General features: G+C 44.7%; 1 protein-coding gene across 1 annotated transcript in view; it reads left to right on the top strand.

Moving 5' to 3' along the window:
* The window catches only part of cobll1b (cordon-bleu WH2 repeat protein-like 1b), a 45,393-nt gene that overhangs the window by 8,027 nt on the left and 15,891 nt on the right, over positions 1 to 21,475 (top strand). The window contains exon 3 of the mRNA XM_036545050.1: positions 17,345 to 17,533. Within this exon, the coding sequence (XP_036400943.1) occupies positions 17,345 to 17,533 (189 nt within the window). The remainder of the gene's footprint in view (positions 1 to 17,344; positions 17,534 to 21,475) is intronic.

Here is a 21,475-nt window from a genome sequence, read left to right as displayed (position 1 = left end):
CCCTCCTGAACAGAAAGAAAACCCAGGCCAGCCTGCCATTAGCAAACTCCTCAGAGGGGACAGTGTGGCATTGTCTTACAGGAATGGCCGCCATGTAATTGATATAATTATGACTCGGGGGGGGGGGGGGGGGACGCTGTCTTTTCGCTCGTCCGCCCCATGCGAAGCTTTGCTTAGCAGGGTGTGTCACCTGCAAAGGCCAGAATAAAAGCCACAGAGCGCCGGCTCCATCTGCCCCCGTGTTGCGTAAGGGACTTGGCTCTGGCGTTTGTCGAGTTTGTCCCGGTGAGTTTGGAAATGGTTTAAAACAATTACGGTCTGTCTGCTGCTCCGTGTGAACCGCACTCCCAACACAAACAGAGTGGTGCATTATGGGAAGCAAATGGCCTCTGCAGCCTCGTAATGGTTTGCGGAGGCCTGCTGGAGCTCTTTTTCCCCCTGCTTATCGCTGCTGTTAGCAGCATGTGGTATCAACATGTAAACTGAACGCCAGCGCACGGCCTCCGAGCCAGGCCGAACGCCCCAGCGGGGTCACACGGCGCTGTGTTTACGCAGTCCGGCTTGTGCCAGGTCACTGGTATGTGGCAGGAATCGGGGAGGACAGGACCTTTGACCTCTGAGATGCAGCGGGGGGTTGGGGGAGGGGCGATGTCATGTGCTGGGGTGACCCCGGCTCTGACCTTTCCCCTGGGACGTCATGTGGAGAGCATGCGGGGACCGCCCGGGGTGAGCGCATAGCCTCCTGGGTCGCCCGGGTCGCCCGTCTCTCGCCCTGTTTCTTCCGCGCACTGAGACCAGACGTGCAGACCAGGCAGCAGCGCAGCTTTGGCTGCATTCCACGCATCCAACAGCGCAGCTTTGGAGGGAAAATTTTACCTTTGTGTGGGAGGAATGTGGGGAATTCCAGGCTGTTATGTCATAAGAGACAGAGCCACTGCATGGGTATCCAGGTCCCTTAGGTGCTCATCAGATTGGCTCACACAGGTGTGCTGATACAGTGCCCTAAGCCTGCACAGACACATACTGTGGGAAAAAAAGCTGCTGGTTGTCATAAAGCAAACAGATACAGACAGGAAATAAGCAGTTCTCATACAGACAGTTGCTGTGTAGTCCTTTTTTTCCTCTCTTCCCATCCCACATGCCTCCTGGAATAATGGGCTTTCCAGAACTGTCCTTCTCTAAATAAATTCTGTTTACTGTGAGTGACCCCTCTTACCAAATTCCCAGATGTGTCCCTGGCTCTGCGTTTTGTCTATCCGCTGGGATTACCCCTCCCCTTGTTCCCCTTTCCCCACTGCCCAAAGTGCACCCCCCCCCCCACCCCCACCCCAACCCTCGATCCAGTTCCCTCCCTCACCATCCTCCAATCAGAAACCGCCATGCTATCATCTGATAAGGGCTCGTTTCAAACGAAGGAAGGAAGAAGAAATGCAGAGGCATTATAATGCATCATAGCGTGGTTATAAACTGTATCAGCAGGAGAAAACGTGCCTGTCTGGTGTTGTCCCTCGAGTGTGTAATACAGCCCACTCCTGCCTCTGCAGAGGTTTTTTGGCATCATTTTAAGTGGTGTTTGTGTTCACAGTAGCTTGTTTAACATTTAGTCTATTATTTTAGACAAAATAACCCTGTTCTCCTGCCCAAATCAGGCCAGAGCGGCTGGGAGGAACCGTACCGATGTAATGACTGTTTTCTCTCATTGTAAGACATAGGAAACTTCCATTAGTCATCGCAAACTCATGTCTCAAGGTCAGGACTTCCTGCTTTTAGTCACAACTATTGAATGGACCTCCTGCATAAACACGGTGCTTTAAAAACAAAGTGCTGGAAAACAAAATAGAATAGGGAAATAGGCTGAGATCCCGCTCGCCGGTCGTCCGATTTCTATGGCGATTTCACTGTACCCTGGCTAAAAATAAGTCCCGGTAAATAAGCAACGCTTTGTTGCGTTTCCAGGTTCTGGCCTGGATACGGGAGCGTGTTTGAACACGCATTCCTTTCCCACTGCTATCTGGCAGTACTTTGGTAAATTGCACTCCTCTTAGGCAATGTGCTTCAAGCGATTATCAAGCATTTTGTTCCCTCTTTTTCAGCATGGCTGGTTTTATTTTTCATCTGCTGAACGGAGACCGCGGTGATGTTTGCGTGGGGCAGGGTCTGTGGTGGCTGGCGTGAACTGAGAATGACCTCTGCCCCACAGCGCAGTGAGCCCTCAACCTCACCATTGATCAAGCAAAGCGAAAAAAGGCGGCCGAATTTCAGTCAAACGCCTGATTTGTGGGAGAGAGCTACTGCTCTTCCATGGCCAACACAGCCGGTCTTTATAAAGGAGATCATGTGACGGGGGGATTTATCGTTGTGAGAGTCTAACTGGCCCGAAGGAGGATTGCTGCGAAATATTCTCCATTCTAGAACAGTGCCTGTCTGATGTAGTTGACACCTCATTATAACAGAAGAATGATAGAATAGCTCTGACGGGATAACAAGAGATATTTGCTGATACTTTGCAGAAAAGCTAAAAATAATGACTTTTACTGTGACAGGTTCTATGAATTTGATATGAAATGGCTTCAAAAATGTACTGAATGTACTGGTGGTTTAGCTGATGAGTGCTGAAATATTTAACACCACAGAAGTCTGTCCTTGTGTAAAGAATATTATCTTAAACATTCGTTTAAAGCCCTGCTAATGAGGCATGGGTGCTGTAGAGAGCAGTTCATGATTAAAGAGAGAAATTATAGTCTTAGTGTAAGATGGTCTGTAATAATAATGTTGTATCAGCAAACAGATTCAACAATGAATGGCCAATCATTAATGCTGTGATTTTCTCAAGGTTACGAATCCTATGAATTAATTTTTTTTACAGTTCTAACTATGAGCAGGGAGAAAAGAGGAGAAATCATCTGTGTCATTGTGTCATTTCAAAAGGGCGCTAAAAAAATTCTGAAATTAGGCTCAACTAGGCTGCATCTCATTGGCTTACACTTGACTGCATATCCAATAGGATTGCTTTTAATCGCTGGAATCTGCCACGAAGAGTGTGGTTAGGTTGAGTTACCCTTTTGCTAAATAGGAGTAGAATCTAGTACTTCGAGATGAAGAGCTTTTGCTAAATTCTCAAAGGGAGTGTTTCTTGAAAGCGGCAAATTGATGCTTTGAGCTGCACGTAAGGTTCCAATCGGTTACAAGTGGAACGCAAATGCAACATGCATGTTGAAAGTGCTTTGCATAAATGAGCTTTCCAGTTTGGACAGGATGCAATCATTCAGTGATATCACTGCCAACCTGCAGTGAGACTCATTTTACTGAAATACTGATCAAACTGAAAGTGATCGCTGGATTCTTTAACCTGCCAGAGAGCCTGCTGAATGCTGAGTCCCGCTGTAACTGGGCCTGATGTCTTGACCTTGCAATCACAGGTGTTTATATGTTCCACAGGATAGTTTGGACTGAAAGAGACATTCATCTTAGAAATTTCTTGATGGGAGATAACGCATTTCACAAGGTTGTCAGATTTTAAACAAAATGAACATTCTAAAGATTGACAAGCAATGATGTCAAAAATAATTTCACACTAATATGATTGTGTTGGTGGGAAAATTTATGTTGTAAGGATCACAGTCAATGAAAAAATAAAAATGTTTTCTTGACATCACCAGAATTACATTGTTCATATAATTACATTTAGTATAGTAGTATATTTCCTTGATATATTTTCTGTGGTATATTTTTTTACTAACACTGAATGCATCCTGTCTGTGAATTTTCCAAAAAAATCTTCTACATTGTGTACCAGACCCAGAGAATTCACCTGTAACAAGAAGCAGCTAATGTTACTGAAAAGGTCACTCTTAGCTCGTCATTGTGCCCTGGGACACCTCTGTTATAGATGTACTGGTACAGGGAAAGAACAACTCGCTGTAAGAAAATCTTTCAGCGTTTGCAAAAATAGCTGCTGACGCTCGTCTTGGGCAGTTAAATCTCAAAACAATCTGAGTGCGACAGTTTTATTAGGGTGGAACATTTCAGGCCGAGCCCGCCGAGTTTGTTACATTCACAGACTCAGTGAATATCCAGATTGTCTCGACTGGCCGTCCTGTGTGAAGGCTGTGCGGTGCACTGGGGCAGCCTCTCTCCCGGCTCTGGGGCAGCCTCTCTCCCGGTTCTGGGGCAGTCTCTCTCCCGGCTCTGGGGCGGCCTCTATCCCTGCTCTGGGGCGGCCTCTCTCCAGGCTCTGGGGCAGCCTCTCTCCCAGCTCTGGGGCAGTCTCTCTCCCGGCTCTGCGGCAATCTCTCTCCCGGCTCTGGGGCGGTCTTTCTCCCTGCTCTGGGGCAGCCTCTCTCCCTGCTCTGGGGCAGTCTTTCTCCCGGCTCTGGGGTAGTGTTTCTCCCGGCTCTGGGGCGGTCTTTCTCCCGGTTCTGGGGCGGTCTTTCTCCCGGTTCTAGGGCACTTTCTCCCTGCTCTGGGGCGGTCTTTCTCCCGGTTCTGGGGCGGTCTTTCTCCCGGTTCTGGGGCACTTTCTCCCTGCTCTGGGGCGGTCTTTCTCCCGGTTCTGGGGCAGTCTTTCTCCCTGCTCTGGGGCGGTCTTTCTCCTGGTTCTGGGGCGGTCTTTCTCCCGGTTCTGGGGCAGTCTCTCTCCCAGCTCTGTCGCTGGCCTCCAGAGCAGGTAGTGAGTGATGCCGGTGAGTTTCCTACAGAGCTGTCATCTTCGGCATGCTGGGTTTCATCACCCCGTCTGCAGGGCTAATGAGCTGCAGGCCTCCTGGCAGAGAAAACCCCAGCAGGCTGCAGCCAGCCGGCTGCAGCAGCATGGAGCTCTCCCCCTCTGTCTCCCTCTCTCTCTCTATCTCCCCCCTCTCTCTCTGTCTCTCTCTGTCTCTCTGTCTCTGTCTCTTTCTCTCTCTCTCTCTCTCTCCCCCCTCTTTCTCTCTGTCTCTCTCTCTCTCTCTGTCTCTTTCTCTCTCTCTCTCTCTCTCTCCCCCCTCTTTCTCTCTGTCTCTCTCTCTCTCTCTGTCTCTGTCTCTCTCTCTATCTCCCCCCTCTCACTCTCTCTCTCTCTCTGTCTCTCTGTCTCTCTCTCTGTCTCTCTTCCTCTCTCTCTCACACGTCACCCACACATTCCCCAGGAGACAGACCTGGGATGTATACTTAACACATGTGTGTCCTTCTCCTGGAGTGAGAAGGCAGTAGTGGATGTAGATGTGGAAAAAGTTCATCTGTTGAATTGTCCAGCTGTCAGGTCAGTCTGTTTGTGACGTGTTAGTGGGAAATTATGAGCACATGGCTATTAAGAGGTCTTATATTTAATATATAACAAATGGGAACCGTTGTCTGAAGGCTGTATTCAGTGTTCTTAATATTGAGTTACAAACTGACACAGCAATGTTGCGGTCATAGTGTGTGCACAGCATTTACACACTGCCGAAGCTGGTGTTGGGGAGAATAAACATTGACACCTCCAGTGAAGAGGGATCCTATCCAACCTGGCACCACTTCTTTCTGCTCTCATGATTCTCCCCCCAAATATAAAGCATTTCCCAGGTGGTATCAGGTCGTCATGAGTGAAGTACAAACTAATTCCAGCCACAATGTCTTATTCTTTGAGAGCATCTTGGTTCAATGTTTGAAAGTATTGTTTTCCAAAGGGTAAATGTGATTCAGTCCCTTCTTATTTATTTAGTTTGGTGCATGAATCACATTATGGGTCATTATTAGTAAATCTGAAGTGGTACTTAGCGCTGTCTTACAAACCCCCCCCCCCCCCCCTCATGTGAGGCCACCATGCCATCCCCTGTCCACCACACCTCCTACAGGAAGTGATGCAATGAGCTGTTGCCTCTTGCATGTTATCCCGATGTTAACATTTCCACTCTTTTCCAGGAGTCTTCCGACCACACTTTCCCAGGGTCAGGGAATGATGATCCTGTTTTTTGCCCAGTTGGCCCCGGGCTTTCTGTTTCTTTGATTCCCTATAGAAAATGCCCTGTGTTCAGCACTTTATGAAAAGTTTGATTGAGTATGAATATGTTTTTGCACATTAGACCTCATTACCCAAATATATTTATCTGGTGTTTGTCACTTCAGATAGAATGCTTTTAAAACAGTCATGTACACCTTTCAATTTCATGTACCTGTCTGTTTGTCATGAATAGTGTTGTTGTATTGCACTTTGGGTTTTAAATCCAATTGGGTGAGTATCCTGAATCCTTACACAGAGGTAGGTATGATACCCTTCATGCAAACCAAATGAATATGATCTGAAGAACTGGGCGGGTACTGGTCATCTGCACAGCGCTGGAGAGTTGATATCATGTTTCCGCCTTCAGAATGCTGAGATCCCAGGCCATGCAGTTGTTTTATTTGGTGTGATTGGAAACAGACTTATGCAGACGTATGCAGGCCTCTCTGTTCAAACATGCTCATTTCTTGGCTTTCTTTGGGATGATGTCATAAGGCGTTGCAAATCAAGGTCCCTGAAATCACGGGTGAATCACGTTTTGATTAGTAGGTGTGGTGAGGGATTTGTGTGGTGTTTTTCCATTTAGTAAGGAAGAAGTTTATTTTCAGGAAAGCAGTTCAGTAAGTGGCAAAGCAAAAGACACTGTAAGAGATAAGGCAAGGTGAACACACAGGTGTGTGAAAGATGACGTTGGACTGTGCTGTAATGTTGTTATTTGTCCAGACTGCATGTTTCTGGCTGTGCAGGAAGGCAAAGCTGATTACCATTACTCCTCACAGTTGGCCATGGGGAGGGCTTTCTGGCGCTAAAGCTAAAGAGCTTTCTCTGATAGGGTCATGCATTGAGTGGCTATAAATACTGGAGACAGATCTGGTGATGTAACAATGCTAGGCGGAGCGAGAAGGTAGGCCCTCAGCGCAACAGGGATTACTGAATGTTTCTCTGAACCTCTAGGAACATGGTGGGTCTTTAGGAGGAGAAATCACTCCGTGGGACAGAGGGGAGGTAAGGACAGGGGTATACAGTGATTTTAAAAAACAAACCTGAAGTAGGTACCTTTTTTTCAACCCAGAGGCTCAGGTAGTCTAGCTCTTAAGAAGCAGTCTGCCTGTACTCTAATCCTTACTGCACATGTGACAGTGTTTCTCTCATGCTGGCAGTGAAATGGAAAGTTTTTCACTGGTATCTTTGCTGTGAAGTGTGTTCTTGTACTTGCTGACATTCAGAAACCTTACCTTCACCTGAGACCTAGTTCACGGTCTGCAGACTTGGTCAATATATGGATCTGATAACACACATTTTAGTCAAAACACTAATATCAAACCCACATTCCTGTTTGGGTGTACAGTGTGTACTTTTCAGAAAGCCTTTTTGGAATCACATTCTGATGCAACTTCATCCTGGTTCAAACCAAACAGTTTTGTGAATATTTAATACAGACAGGTTTTAGCCAGCAATAATGCAGGTGTACTACACTTCACCATAAACCATAACAATGCCATCAAGAAAATAAACATAAAAATTAGTGATAGGAGTTCATTTATTTTTGTATCAAGAGGAGCTATGATACCAAAAATAAATTTATTAAACCAACAAATCACTGCCACAATGATTATGTAATAAATGTGTGTAGTTGTTAAAAATGTTTAAATAACTTGTATATATCTAGCACTTGCTCCCCCTTAATTGCCTTGTTCTGGTTAAAGAATGGCCAGTTGCTTTTAATGGCCAATTCTTTTAATCCTACATACCCAGATGCACAATCCATATAGCACCGACAGTGAAAGTGTGCATGCAGCGCGTTAAAATCCAAACACAGTCCTGCCAATAGCAGGTGTGCCCTGAGGGAGCAGGCCGGCTCTGCCGCGATCGGGGCGGAGCAGAGACCCGACACGCAAACGTCACGGCGCTATGCATTGTCAGACTCGCTGCTGAAAATACTCTGGGTGTTGTCCTGTTTTCAGCACGATGGCATATTGTTCGCTCCTCGTGAAAGTGCACCTCCTTCCCGAGGGGCTCAGAGGCAATGCCACCTCTCCTGCAGCAGCTGATGCTCTGACAGGCTGAAGCATTTTGATTAGAGAGGATTGTAAGTAATTGTAAATCTTGTAAGTCATGTTCTGTGCTTTCGTGCTTCTTCTGCTTTTGACACAATTCATTAGTACACTGATTTCATGGACATCATTTAGGCCTGTAGCTCAAATACATATCAACTAATTAGTAATGAAGAGTGTTTTCTTTTTGGGCCTCCTGCTTGTGGTATACATCACGTTGTAATAAATGAATGAGACTTTGTTGTTGAACATGGTTTTCAGTATTTGCAGATTTGGAGCATTTTACCAATAAGGTCAAAGCTCAACTGTATGCCTGTTATACTTTTGTGTGTGGCGGTGGGAACTTTTCAGTTTTTTTTCCAGTTTTCCAGTTTTCCAGTTATAGCCTCACCTTGCACATCACAGCATCTTTAGCATGTTGCTGTACTCTGTACCATGCGGTAAACAGAGACAGACCTCGCAGGACACTCCATCCTGGGGTTTGGAAAGACTGGAGCTGGGAACACCTAACTAGCTGGTAATATCTAGCTGTGTAACCACATGCCATATAATTCAGTATTATGTTGTCAGTTAGTCAGCAGAATGGTGAGACACCCAATGAACACTGTGATGTAACAACAGGCCTCTGAAATCCATCCTTTAACCATGAAATGAATACTGTGTCCAAACACGCTGTCACCAGTCTTTAGGCGGCGTCACGTCACCCTGTCATTGATTGTGATGTCATAGCAGGACAGGTCTTCCTTGTGCAATTAACCTTACGCCATTTTTGATAACAAATTTATGATGAATGATCAGTTAGAGTTTTGTGATGTTTATGTCACTTTCATGTCATGGTTCCTTCTTTTTGTGCTTGGATTCATGGGAGATGGTCAGGCCAGTATGGACATGCCAGTTATCTCCAGTCTGAAAAACTGGATGAATAAAGGAAAGTGTAAAAATGCACGTTTGGATCCCATACTACTCATCAAATATGGAATCGAACCCTTTCACACTTTCACTTTTTGAAGCTTTATATACATGAAAGCTGTACATTAGTTCGACAATACACGGTGGACTATTTGTGGACTGTAATATATATCAACATAAGCTTGTAATGTTACGTAATTGAAACCGAATATTTATTAGGAGAGTTTCAACTCGACCCAGATCTGAATACATATTCTCATCTCTGACTTTAACACACAATGCGTGTGGGAAAAATTACTAACGCGGAACATTTAGGAAACCCTGGTTAGAAAGCAAGTCATAAAGTTCTACCAAACTTGATTTTTACCGGCTTTTTGACTTTTAGTCCTTCCATCACTTTTAAATGTTTTTTTTAGGGGTTTAAAAGGTTTGAATGGGATTTTATTCACGTTTTATGCAGAGGTATATTTCATGGATGCGCTTTAAATGTTTTTATTTTTCCCTCGGGAAACAGTGCGGCAGCTGTGTTGTCATGGAGAGTAAGAACTTGCATCGGAATGTAAGGAATCTGCAAAAGCCCTGCTCTCATTTGGATCACAGCGCTATTTTCTTTTAGACTGGATATCAAAAAATTACATGTTGTAAAATACAAATCTGTTTGCGTACGTAAACCAACTACTTGAATGGAAAACAGCCCCTTTAAAACACACAATTGTGATGACTATGTTTATCCTATAAAATGTAACCGGTTTCTTCCTAGAGGCTTCAGGTTGTTTTTCATCTAACGCTTAATTACCGAAATCAGGCTGTGAAGTGAACAATCACGCCGTTCCGCCTCACACGTACGCTGCGCGTCTGAGGACGGCCCTGTGAGCGCTGCGCAGCGCAGCGCAGGAAAAGGGCGTTGCAGTTGCTGTATTCGCGTGATTGGTACGAGTTACAACAGGTTCGGCGTCTCACCATGCTGAAGCGTATTCGGGGTTAGGTGCAGGGAGGTAACAACCTTCAAAGGTAAGAACGATACACGCTTTGTTGTTGAGCCTAGTCTAACTCGTACTTCAAATCTTGAAAATACTACTTTTTTTCCAGCACGTTCACCGTTTTCGATTGAGTACACTTCAGTAGCTCTCTGCACCTGAGGTTATGTACTGTTGCATATTTCGCGGCTCCGGCTTGCTTCGCTAAAGTTGTACTAGTTAGTTGCTATTGTTGCATTCTTAATGAAAACATTTCACAGATAATAGAGTAACAACCCAACTAAGTTTGAGTTGCATGTAGGCATTCTTTGTGGACCGGTTTTTATTTTATTAATACTATACATCTTTATCCGAACAGTTTGTTAGTTAATGGAAGGAAATACCGTGGTGAAGAAAAAAAAGATCCCACAATCTGCGTCCGGTGGTGTGCTTTAGACATTTAAAGATGACTAAATAAAAAATGGCCTCGGCAACAGGTGGCAGAATGCATGACCGAAACCACTTTCTGCACATCACCGTATTGAGAGTCCAGAGGCCATAAAACCTGCCTTGGGGGACCGTATTAATATTTCCCCCACCCCTTTTCAGCAGGGTCAAGAATTCTCTCACTTTGCCAGTGAATGTGCTGAGCCTCAGATGAAGTTAGCTGGCCCCCCTCTATGCAACTGGTATTTCAGGTATTTGAAAGATTGGTTTCAGTACCTGGATTTTATTGAGAGCCTTTGATGTTTTAGAGCATTGCTTGCAGCTTTTATTGAAAATTCGTCAGACTGCAGGGGACAACCAACAGTCACAGTGACCTTCCGGTCATTTCCTTCTCTGACGTTCAGCTAGTTGCTGGGGCTGTTACTTTTAATTAAGAAAAGCATGTGTGTGTGGGGGTGGAATGGTTGTATGAGTCCTGGCACTTGCAAACAGAATAGCGAAACCGCCGTGCAGTTGTTTAGCTACCACTTTGGTTCCTTTCCACTCCAGGTGTTATTAAAGACAATAGGTGGTGCGCTCATTGCCGCCAAACATCTGTTTTGACTATATTTTTAGTTGTGCTGAACCAACTTGTATTCACTGCTACACAATGTCAGTTTATAGTTTGTTTGTGATGTATTTTCCAGGGCGGGTTTAAAATTAGATGCCCTATTGTGACAGGTCTATGAATGTAGGGTGAATGAAGAGGTATGAAGACTCCCCAAACAGGAAAGCGTGGTGGTGTGTTTTACTGAGTGGTAGGGAGGAGGGTTAACATGTTCTAATCAGGGCTAATGATCCCTCCCTGCAGGTCTGTAGACAGAGTGCATTAAGAAGTTACTCTGTGTGTGTGTGTGTGTGTGTGTGTGTGTGTGTGTGTGTGTGTGTGTGTGTGTGTGTGTGTGTGGGGGGGGTCACCACGTGCAGTGCTTCAGGGTAGAAGGGTGATTTTGCACGGGTGTGCGATGCTGAGATGCAGGGTGTGGGTACGCAGTTAGTGCATCAGCCTGTCTCGGTCATTGGTTCTGCCTGCAGCAGGCTGCCTATGAGCGCAGGCCGCCCCGTGAGCGCAGACGCCCCGTGAGCGCAGGCCGGCCCGTGAGCGCAGGCCGCCCCGTGGGCGCAGGCCGCCCCGTGGGCGCAGACGCCCTGTGAGCGCAGGCCGCTCCGTGAGCGCTGCCTCAGGCCGGGACACGTCCCCACGTCATCTCAGCGTGGCAGAGACACGGCTGGGAAACGCCTCAGCGTATCACATGCTCTCTGATGTGCGTGTATGCAAATAATCCACAACAGAAGGGATGTGTGTCCTCTCCCAAAAAAAAAAAAAACTGATCAGACTTCACCGTTTTGAGGCCCACAGGCTGTCTGTGCAGGGCGTGAGGCGCTATAGGGCTTTGCTGACATGTGGTTACACATGAGTATAGGTTCTTTCACCACAGGGCTGAATTTCCACCCTGCCCCTTGCACCTTGTTCCTACATATCTCAGTAATGAACTAATGTTCCTGTGATTGAGCACAGAGCAGGAAAGCCTAATTACTGCCAAGGACAAAGGATATATTCCTAATACTACTAAACGCCACTTCTCAGAATCACAGGTGAGACTGTTGCTAAACTTATTTGAATGGAAGTGTGCAATCTTGCAAAACCTTGAACTTCATACCTAGGTGTGGGTAATGGCGTGCGCCTGGCATGAGGTCTGAGTGGATGCATTTGGAGGCTGTCAGCCGCCCCGTGGATGATTCTGGCTGTTCTAGAACAGTGTTGTCTGTGTGCTGAATGCCTTTGTTTATGTAGCTCCATTATCTCAGCATCTGCAGGCTGCATAGAGAGAGAGGGAGAGAGGGGGAGAGGGGGAGAGGGAGAGAGAGAGAGAGAGAGAGAGAGAGGCTGGTCGCCCAGGCAGTGGTCAGGACCGTAGAGTAAAGGTAGAGGCCAGTGGGAGATAAATGGCATCATGGAACACTAAAGGCGCTAACATTCCGTTCTGTTTACTCGCCGCTCAGACATGTGAGATGCGCCCTTAAAAAGAAAGAAAACCACCTGAAGTAGTACAGTTTGAGCACGTCCTATCTTTGGGAAGAGTGTTTCCACATTGATTATGGCTTGTGTGTTGTCAGTCCGCACTGTTTTCAGTAGTTGACATGCTCAGTTTCCTCGCCAATTCTCTGTTCAATTGAAAGATGTATTGGAGGAAATGCGTGGTCGGGCACCTTTTGATGTACATAATTTATAAATAGACGGTAACAGCATGACTTTGAAGCTGGAAGAAGCAGTCGTTGACATTGTTCTTGCGCTGAATGGAGATGTCGGAGTTCTTACTGTAAGGGAAGGGTAAGGCTCAGTCACTCTCAGCAGAGGAGAAACTAATGTTTTCGGAGACAAAAGGGTGGAAAACATGCTCTTAATCCCGCCATTCTGCGGCTTAGAGGGGTACAGGCAGGCGAAGCTTTACTCAGATTCCCCCAGGGAGTGCCAGTAGTGAAAAAAATCTCACACTGAAATTCCTAAAGCTGTAGGTCATTGGGCTCAACCTGTCATATCTGGAATACTGTAGCTGTATTCCCCCAACAGCTGCTTCGTCTGTGCTCTTGCCAGACCGGTCAAACTTTTGTGTTGCTGGATGATGTAGGTTTTCTTCTGAGAAGCTCCTCTGTGTGGGTGCAGGGTTGAGTTGTGTTAGGGACAGGGTCGTGTAACGTTACCATTCGCAGGTCAAAGTACAGTGAAAAATCGGATTTTTTTTTCCTTTTGACAAACATTTGGGTGTTTACTTTTGCTTTTGCTGAATCAACAGCCAAGGTCAGGTGGAAAACAACGATTAAAGTTTAAAAGCATCTCCTGCCGGAACTGTGCTGCCTGGTTTTTGATCTTACCCTGGGAAATGTTTGGATTATAAAGCCTTTTCATCTGCTGTTTAAGATCCGGTTTTCTTTAAGCAAGTTCAGTCAGTGCGACCAATGGCACAGTCAGTGCAAAACATGATTTAATCCTCAGCGTTTCTCAGGAGCCAGGTGGCCTCTCAGGGTTTAATCTCCGGGTAGCGTCACAAGTCCTCTCTTTTAATTACCAATGGTCACCTGAGGCTGTCTGCTGAAGGATTACTCTATCTCACAATTATTAATTAACAGGTTTGGTTTTTGAAACTTAATTTAAAGATTTTTTTTTTTTGGAAATTTTTGTCCACGGTCTCCTGTTAACCATTTCCTCTCAATGAGTTAATTCGTGGGTGGAGTATTTACTGTTCACTGTGGTACTGTCCTTCCCAGGGTGGTTGAAGAGCACTATGGTTGTGTGATACCTAGGGAACAGTTTTCATTACATATTATCACCCTTTGTGGGGAATATGTTCTAGAGGTCTTTATGAAAGAGGACAGTCTGTGAGTATGGTGGACTGTGCCGATATGAAAGACTCGTACAGACTCATGCAGACATTAAAGACTGATATTAAAGATATGAAAGACTCATGCAGGGGATGGTTTGTTCCTGACACAAATGCAGCCACACTCTCTGCATAAGAACATTGATGTTGGTTAGTGATTGGTCTGTATATTCATGTAATAAGGCACTAAATGCTTGCAGTATGTAAAGTCATTGTGAGACTGTTTAACTCAGTTACTTTACCACTACATTACTACTTTTTAGTTCTGCGCTCAACAAGGGAGCAGCTGTGCCCTAAACAGGATTCAAGCTTGCAGTCTCCTGGTGAGGAGCACAGTTCCCTGACTCCACGTGTCTCTGCTGGCCCATGACTAGTTATTACTGTAACAGGCTTTGGCATATAATGCAAAGTCATGTCAAAAGGGTGTGTGCGTAAGGAAGCGTGGAGACAGGGCCGCTTGACCTGTTTGAATGCATCGCTGTGTGGAGCTTGGTCTTGCGGGATCCCTCACTTCCTGATTCTATAAATCCTGGCAGTGGAGCACTTCCAAGCACCAAGCCACAGGTCTGAATGATGACCTCAGCGATCTGCGCAGGCAGTTTGAAACGGTGAAGCTGGCTCTGAGGGGTGTGGTTGTGTGGGGACTGACGTGTCCCCCCCCGGTTCTCCCCGCAGTGTCTGCAGTCCGAGCCCAGAGAGCTGCTCATCATAGCCGGGTGATGCGTTCCTCTGCCGGGGTCCACCTGAACAGAGCTGTGTGCATCCCGCCAGAGTTTACGCTCTCTTTTTCCCCAAGCTGAATAAATAGGCCTGTTCCCTCCAGCGTCTTGTGACCGGCCATAAAGCAGTTCCCAGCTCCCTTATTCAATAACGGCCCCCTTTAAGCTGAGAAGAAAGGGTGTCTTTCATGCCGTTTCATGCAAAGTTGTGTTTAATCAGAATGTTTTCCATGATAACCGAAACTTTTCGGATCAGATTATCCTAAAGACCTGCGATGAGAGGTCATTATTTCACAGAGCAGACTGTTTTGGGGGGGAAAGGGATAGGAAGTGTAAAGGGTTTGGCCTTAACACAGGTTGATCTGTCTGGAAAGGCAGTCTCATCCAAAGTGGATGCCGCCACCAGTGCGATGTCCTTGGCTTTAGCCTTAACTGAATTTGTGGAGATGAGCTGTGGGTGTCCCATCTGTGGATGGCGTGGCTCGGGTGAGACGTTCTCACCGGGCAAATCTGCAGCTGGCATCAGCTACCCCACCTGCCGTGCTGGGTTTCGCCAAAATGTAATTGGACAATCTGATTTTGAATTGATGAGGCGACATCTCACTGCTTACACCTGTTTTCAACACCAGTTGTTATAATGAAGTTCCTGTGCTAAACTGCATTTTAAAATAGAAATTACTCAGTACAATTGGTGGTTTGCATCAGCTATAGAATTGGAAATAAGCTCATGACTGAATCATGTTTTAGTCCTACATGGTTACTTTTCATGGTTCATAATTACTCTTGTGCAGTTATAGCTTAGGCAGAAATCTGTCTGCAAACATATATTTGTATTTGTCTTGGCCTTGTGTTTGACTCTGGCTTTTTTTCATGTCTGGATGGTAGTGTCCTTGTTTGTGTAATGTTTGGTGTTTTGGTGTTGTGTTGGATGGACTTTGTGCTTGACTTTGGGAGTCATTTTCTAAGTGTCTGCTGGATGTCAAAAATGCAAATGTAACATTTAATGTACTCATATTGCAAGTGGCTCTGGATAGGAGTTTTTAAGTGACGATATGTGAACGACGTCAAGGTAAATGACAGCTATCTAGTATCAACAAAACGACAGGCATCCCAACGCTGAGGGTCATATCACTGCCTGTGTTTCCACTACACTGACTGCGTAAAGGCCTGCTAATGTGCATGCATTCAGCACAGCAGTTCTGATGTTCTCATGTTTTCTGGGTGAGTAGGTTTCCAGCAGTAGGAAATGGCTGTGTTTACTGCTTCTGCTAACTGCTTATTGAGTGGAGAGGTGTGTGGCTCCTCTTCTCCTTCCCCTTGCCGTTATCAATCCCAGAGAGCCTTGCGGTGCCTATAGAAATGTCAGCTTCTCTGAGGGTAATGTCTGAGTTCAGGATATAAACAACAAAAATGCTGAGCTGTGCTTTTTGGAGAGAACCCAATTAGATTTAACTGCTGGGGGAGAGGAGTGCTTCAGCAGAGGAGTACTCCTCTTTATAAACAATAATGAAATCTGTAAATCTAACAATATCAGCTGCCAGACGTCTTTATCCAAAAGATGTTAAAGAAACAAGTACACATTGCAGTATAAGATAGAGGTATATAGTCTCAATAGATTCAAATAAAGGGCAGAGGGGGAAAAAAGAAAAATAAAGGAGCGAGTTTGTTTGCTTTACATGTTTCATTCTGCTGAACCTACCTTTAAGCGTTAGAGACTACACTACAGCACAGAACAGTGGTCATTATGAAATGAGGGATAAATTTGGACACTCACACTATAATCAAATGCCTTTCATACATTATCTAATTACTGCCATCTCACTGTGAGGTGGAACCACACCAGACAGCATTTGTGGCAGCAGGGGACTTTTTCCTCTGGCTGTATTTGTAAGTAGGTTTACATATCATGCATTACATAGTGTGTTAGCATTTTAGCACAAAATAGACATTTTCAGTGAAATTCAGGGAAATTTTCAGCAAAGTGAATGATTGGCAGATTATGGTTTACAGGGAAAAAAAATGTCTGCATGTGCTCCTGGGGTCTCATAGAAATAAAGTACTCGAAGAAGGCACGTAACTGATGTCACACTCAGTTGGGAGTCCCTGACAGTGACCTTGGGGAAGACAAACAGTGTATGGTATGGAGACATTTGGCCTTCATTTCGTAATGACTGTTACTGTGTGTTAGTGATCATAGGCAAAGGCAGCAGGTTATTCTGCATAGCTTTACATTTCTGATATTATACCACGGTGCTGTTACCATGTGACACCAGCGATTTTCTCAGGGCAAGATCACCGATTCCTCCACTGCGTCACATCATATCACACTTTCTAAGTTGCTTCAGGGCAATAAACAGTGTCATATCAGAGCAGACGACTTCCTTATCTTTCATAAGTAATGTGGTGCCGTGGCCTACAACCCATAAAACACTGCTGACCTTCCTCTGGCCCCATGAGAAAAGCTGAAAACAAGTACAGGAGAAGCTCACCGTAGGGTCTGCGCTCGATTCACGGTTTCAAATACTCACGGCGGGCAACACCCCCTGATCCCCACTGTCTCTCTGTTCCCCGGCCACTGAGTGCTGCACCAACAGCTTCCATTCTTACACTCACTTTTATGTTCGGTTCATTGCATTATTTCGCAAAAGCACATTACTTACTTATTTGATCACTTACTATTTTTTGTCATACTTTGTTAATTTGTACTGAGAAGAAATCTCCTTTTGTACACAAGTCAGTTATCGGAACAGCTTTAACAGACATCGCCGTTCTCTGGGATCTAAAGAACGCTTCTTCCAGGAGTGAGAGTGGAAGGCTCCTGTAATCACGCTGCGTTGCTGCCGCATCTGCTCAGGTATGTCTTGTCTCCTTCGTCCTTCAGAAGATCGACGAAAGGCAAGGCCCCTCCCCCGCCGACCGCCAAGGGCTTGGATGGTTCGAGAATCTCGCTGAGACTCGTGGGTAGCCCGCTGTCAGCCATGGACCAGAAAGAGAACCTCATCGACAAGGACCTTAACCTGACGGTGGTCCTGCCGGGGGGAGTGGAGAAAATGGCCACGGTGCCTGGGAGGTGAGAGACGTTTCACCCGTGAAACTTTTTTCTGTGTATTTCAGTGTTAAATTCAATTATCAGTGTTAAACTTTTCCCCTTCACGTGATTCTGCCTGATCTTTACATCATCAATATAGACAGAAAGTACACATCAGTGGTTAGGTTGACACATCCAGATAATATAAATATAGTCAGATTTATGCAGCGCCTGCTATGATCTTATCTGAATTTCAGGGCTTGTCAGCCAGCACTCCGCTGCCTCTGGCTATGGACTTCATCTCCCAGCATTCCTGTTGCACAGTTAAACATTGCTGGGTGTCTACCAATGAGGAAAGGCATTATGGTTGTAAGAAGAACAGGACTCAGTGAAGGTGGAGCACTTGGCTGTTTTGAGTACATTTTTGAGAAGCTGTAGATCTGGAAGAGATCTCGAGGGGAGAGATCAGGGAGTGGTTGTTTGCCAGAGGGGGAGAGAATGATGGCAGAGGTTATGGACTGGCAGCTGCATGGCACAGCTTTCTGTGTGGTGTTGAGGGGAATGCTGAACACTGTAAATGGAGGTTCTGAGGGCTCGCTCGCACATACGATTTGCAGTCATGTTTGACGTTGCCTTCAGACTCAGAGATGGCATCTAGATTTTTACCGCCAAATAATTATGCTTTTGCACAAAATGCAGAATTTCCTTTAGAAGTTGAATTGATTTTCCTCATGCATCATTTATGTTGTGCTTGTGCCGCATGAAACTTTATGAAGTGCTCCCTGAACGCAGAGGCTAAACAGTGTCTTCTCTCCCTTCTCTCCCTCTGGCAGAGTGAGAGAAGACATCGCACAACCACCTTTATTGTTTATTTAATAACTACGATAAAGTATCTGCCCAATATGGTGCAGTGCGTGTGGGAGGTGATTGCGTAGATATTTTACACCTCTTGATTGCGGGGAAAAGAATTGAAGGAGCTGGTGTAATTCTGTGTTGTACAACACAGAACACCACAGAGCTCGTGTTTGTCTTGATTTATTTTAAAAACACTAACCCACAATTCTTTGCGCAGGTGGGAAGAACAGGATACTCCAGATGCGCGCTGTAGCGCACCTTTTGCATGGAGGCAATTTGCCCAACAGCTGCTTTGAAGAGCGCTGTGTTTGTTGTGTGCTAATCCCACCTACTTCAAAAACGAGACTAATTGATGTTCCTTTCAGATCCAGAGTGTATGTGGGAACAAAACATAAATGTAAACTTGAGCCTGCATCTGAAACTGAGGTCGTCACACCTGTTTGTGGTTTCTGAATAGTTGGCTCTTACCTAATGTAGGTTCCATGGTAGTCATTTACCCAGGACAGAATTTCTGTGCTCTTCTCAGTTACACAAATCAAAACGACATGACTGGTGTGTTTCTCACGCATGATACCATTACTTGTATGTCGCTTGAAGGGAATTGCAAAAGCCACACCTGGATTGATTGTGAAATGACGGGATCTGTGCAAAAAGTGAACACCTTTTGCACTGGGGCCAGGCTGCTCTTCCATTGTTTTCAGAAAATGTCATCTTTCCCTGCAGGCTAACCGCTAATTGAATATCTAAAGTAGACCTCCACTGTCTACAGAGTTAAATTTGCATATGTGTGAGGCACATTCCCAAACTGTACTGGCCCACCAGGAGCTGATCTGAACCGGCTGAACTGAACACTTGGCCCTGTGTTCACGGAGAAGTAAAATTTTCCTGGATTTGCTGGAGTTATCAGGAAATATTTCATCTTTGCCATAGTGTCAGAGTTGTGAATCTTCACATCACCATGTATTTTTTTTTCCAGCAATATGTCTTAATAGTTATTAATTGGAATTTGATATTCAGGTATTGTATAGTTTATAAGATGTAAAGGTTTAATGTTCTAGCCCTTCTGTTTTCACCCAAACACAGTATTCTTTCTTATGCATAATATTATTATGATATGTGTTCAATATGCTTTATTTGTGTCAAATTATTGTTATAATAATATAATTATTGTGTGTCATTCATATTTGGGAAAATGATTACAACAGCACTTTCATAATGACCTGATGTGCACATATGATACAGCTATGGACCTTATCTGGGCTTAAAATGCTAACCTCTTGAGTTTTCCCCACATACTTCTGCTAATGCTAATCTCATACGACATGGTAAACAGATGGAAGCACACTATGAACATGCTGGTTGTAGATACAGTCTCTGAAGTGATTCTTTTTGAAATTCATGTGTTACTGTAACATGATTTAACGTGCATCCAAACAGGTTTATCTCTGTCAGAGTTTCCGTGTTTATGGAGGCAGCTGTGAAATGTGCTGAAAGCTCTCTTTGGCTTGACGGGAATAACGAGTCGAGTCCGGAAAGCTGTTGTGTACGGTGCAAAGGGCTTTGTTGTGTCAGGAGAACAGTGACCTTGTGTCCCACCTTGAATCTGGCTGAGCTGTAGAGGCTTTCTGTCACCAAAGTTTATTTAAGATACCCGGTCTCTCTCTCTCGCTTGTCAGAGACATTTTGGGTAAACAGGAGTTTAGCATTGTCCAACTAGAACTGAAACCAAGTTTAATATAAAGGGGTTTAGCCTCAAATTCTTTGCCCACTTTTCTGGTTCTAGATTTGCTCAAAGAACTCCTAAGCACAGTGCGCTCATTATTGACAGGATTAAATTGTTGGCATTGTACACCGAAAGCTGCTCTCTGATCCTGGAACAGTCAAAGGCTGTTGGAAAACCTCCTCTGAGCTCTGTGACTGTAGGGCTTTGAACACTTGGAGATGTGTGCGTTTGCTGAAGTGCGTCATGAGAATGCAGAATACTGTGGAAAAGTATTGTAATCATGCACTGGTCATTGCAGTTCAATTGATGTACTGTTGGCTTAAAATATCCATCATGATTACACATTGTACATTAATGCAGTGCACTTAACTTTCCCATGAGAAGTGATTAACTAAATGTCATAAGCATGTATGTTTTGGTGGCATATAGATATTAGTGTTTGTATAGTAGAGTAAAGCTGACGTTCATGCATGCGACACACCTTTGCCATTTTAAATAATGATCATTTCTAATGTCGTCAATAGTAATCTGTCTCTCCTCCAATATGTCTTTGATTTTCTGCCTCAGGCAACATTTGGATTGTTACCTATTATGCTAAATCTCCTGCACTACCGCTTTACAAAGGAAAACCACTGCAGACTTCAGTGTGTTACACAAATACACAGATTCAGAACCATCTTAGCACCAGCTTTAAGACTCCATTTGACTTGGCTGCTGAGGTCATGAAATCTTTTGTCAAGAACAAATTGGGCCAGACTACACAGGGCCATTTCAGGTCTTTTATTGTTGTCTGTATTAGATTTAATAGTACAGGAATGATACTATATGGAACATCTGTGTAATTTCTGGAAAATTAACAATATATTCTAAAAGTGTGTTCTTTTATGGACTGAAATGTATGAGAGTAGGAGTATCCAAAAAACAAAAACAAAAAACACTTTCTTGGCTAGAGTTGCATGGAGTTTTGCCAATAAATGCAGTTGTCATGTGATGTCTGTTGGTGCTATTACAACAGCTTAGCATACTCCTTGCAACAAATGAGTTATGCTACCATCTCCTTTCATGAATTTTAAACTCAGTCATGTTATAATAGGATGCATTTGGAAATGTAGCCTCATTTATCAGCGAGTCTTAAACCGTTGTGAAAGTTCACTTTGGTTGCTGATCGGAGGTTTGTGGTTTGTGCTCTGCGTAGGCCTGACAGAGCTGAAGCGGGTACGCAGGTGAATATTCAGCTGATAAACAGGTTCCACCCAGGTCACAGCCCATGGTTAGCTAGAATAGGTGGCTAGCATAATGGCATAGTTATATTTAAATACACAAAGTAAAATTTAATAGGTATCATGTCACTTGCTAAAGATTAGCGAGTGACGGAAACTACTGTGAGATGTGTTTATTCTGGCTAT

This window comes from Megalops cyprinoides, chromosome 14 (assembly GCF_013368585.1).
Source record: "Megalops cyprinoides isolate fMegCyp1 chromosome 14, fMegCyp1.pri, whole genome shotgun sequence".
In the NCBI taxonomy this organism is placed as follows: domain Eukaryota; kingdom Metazoa; phylum Chordata; class Actinopteri; order Elopiformes; family Megalopidae; genus Megalops; species Megalops cyprinoides.
The sequence above is the reverse complement of the archived record's forward strand: the minus strand, read 5'-3'. Positions and strand labels throughout refer to the sequence as shown.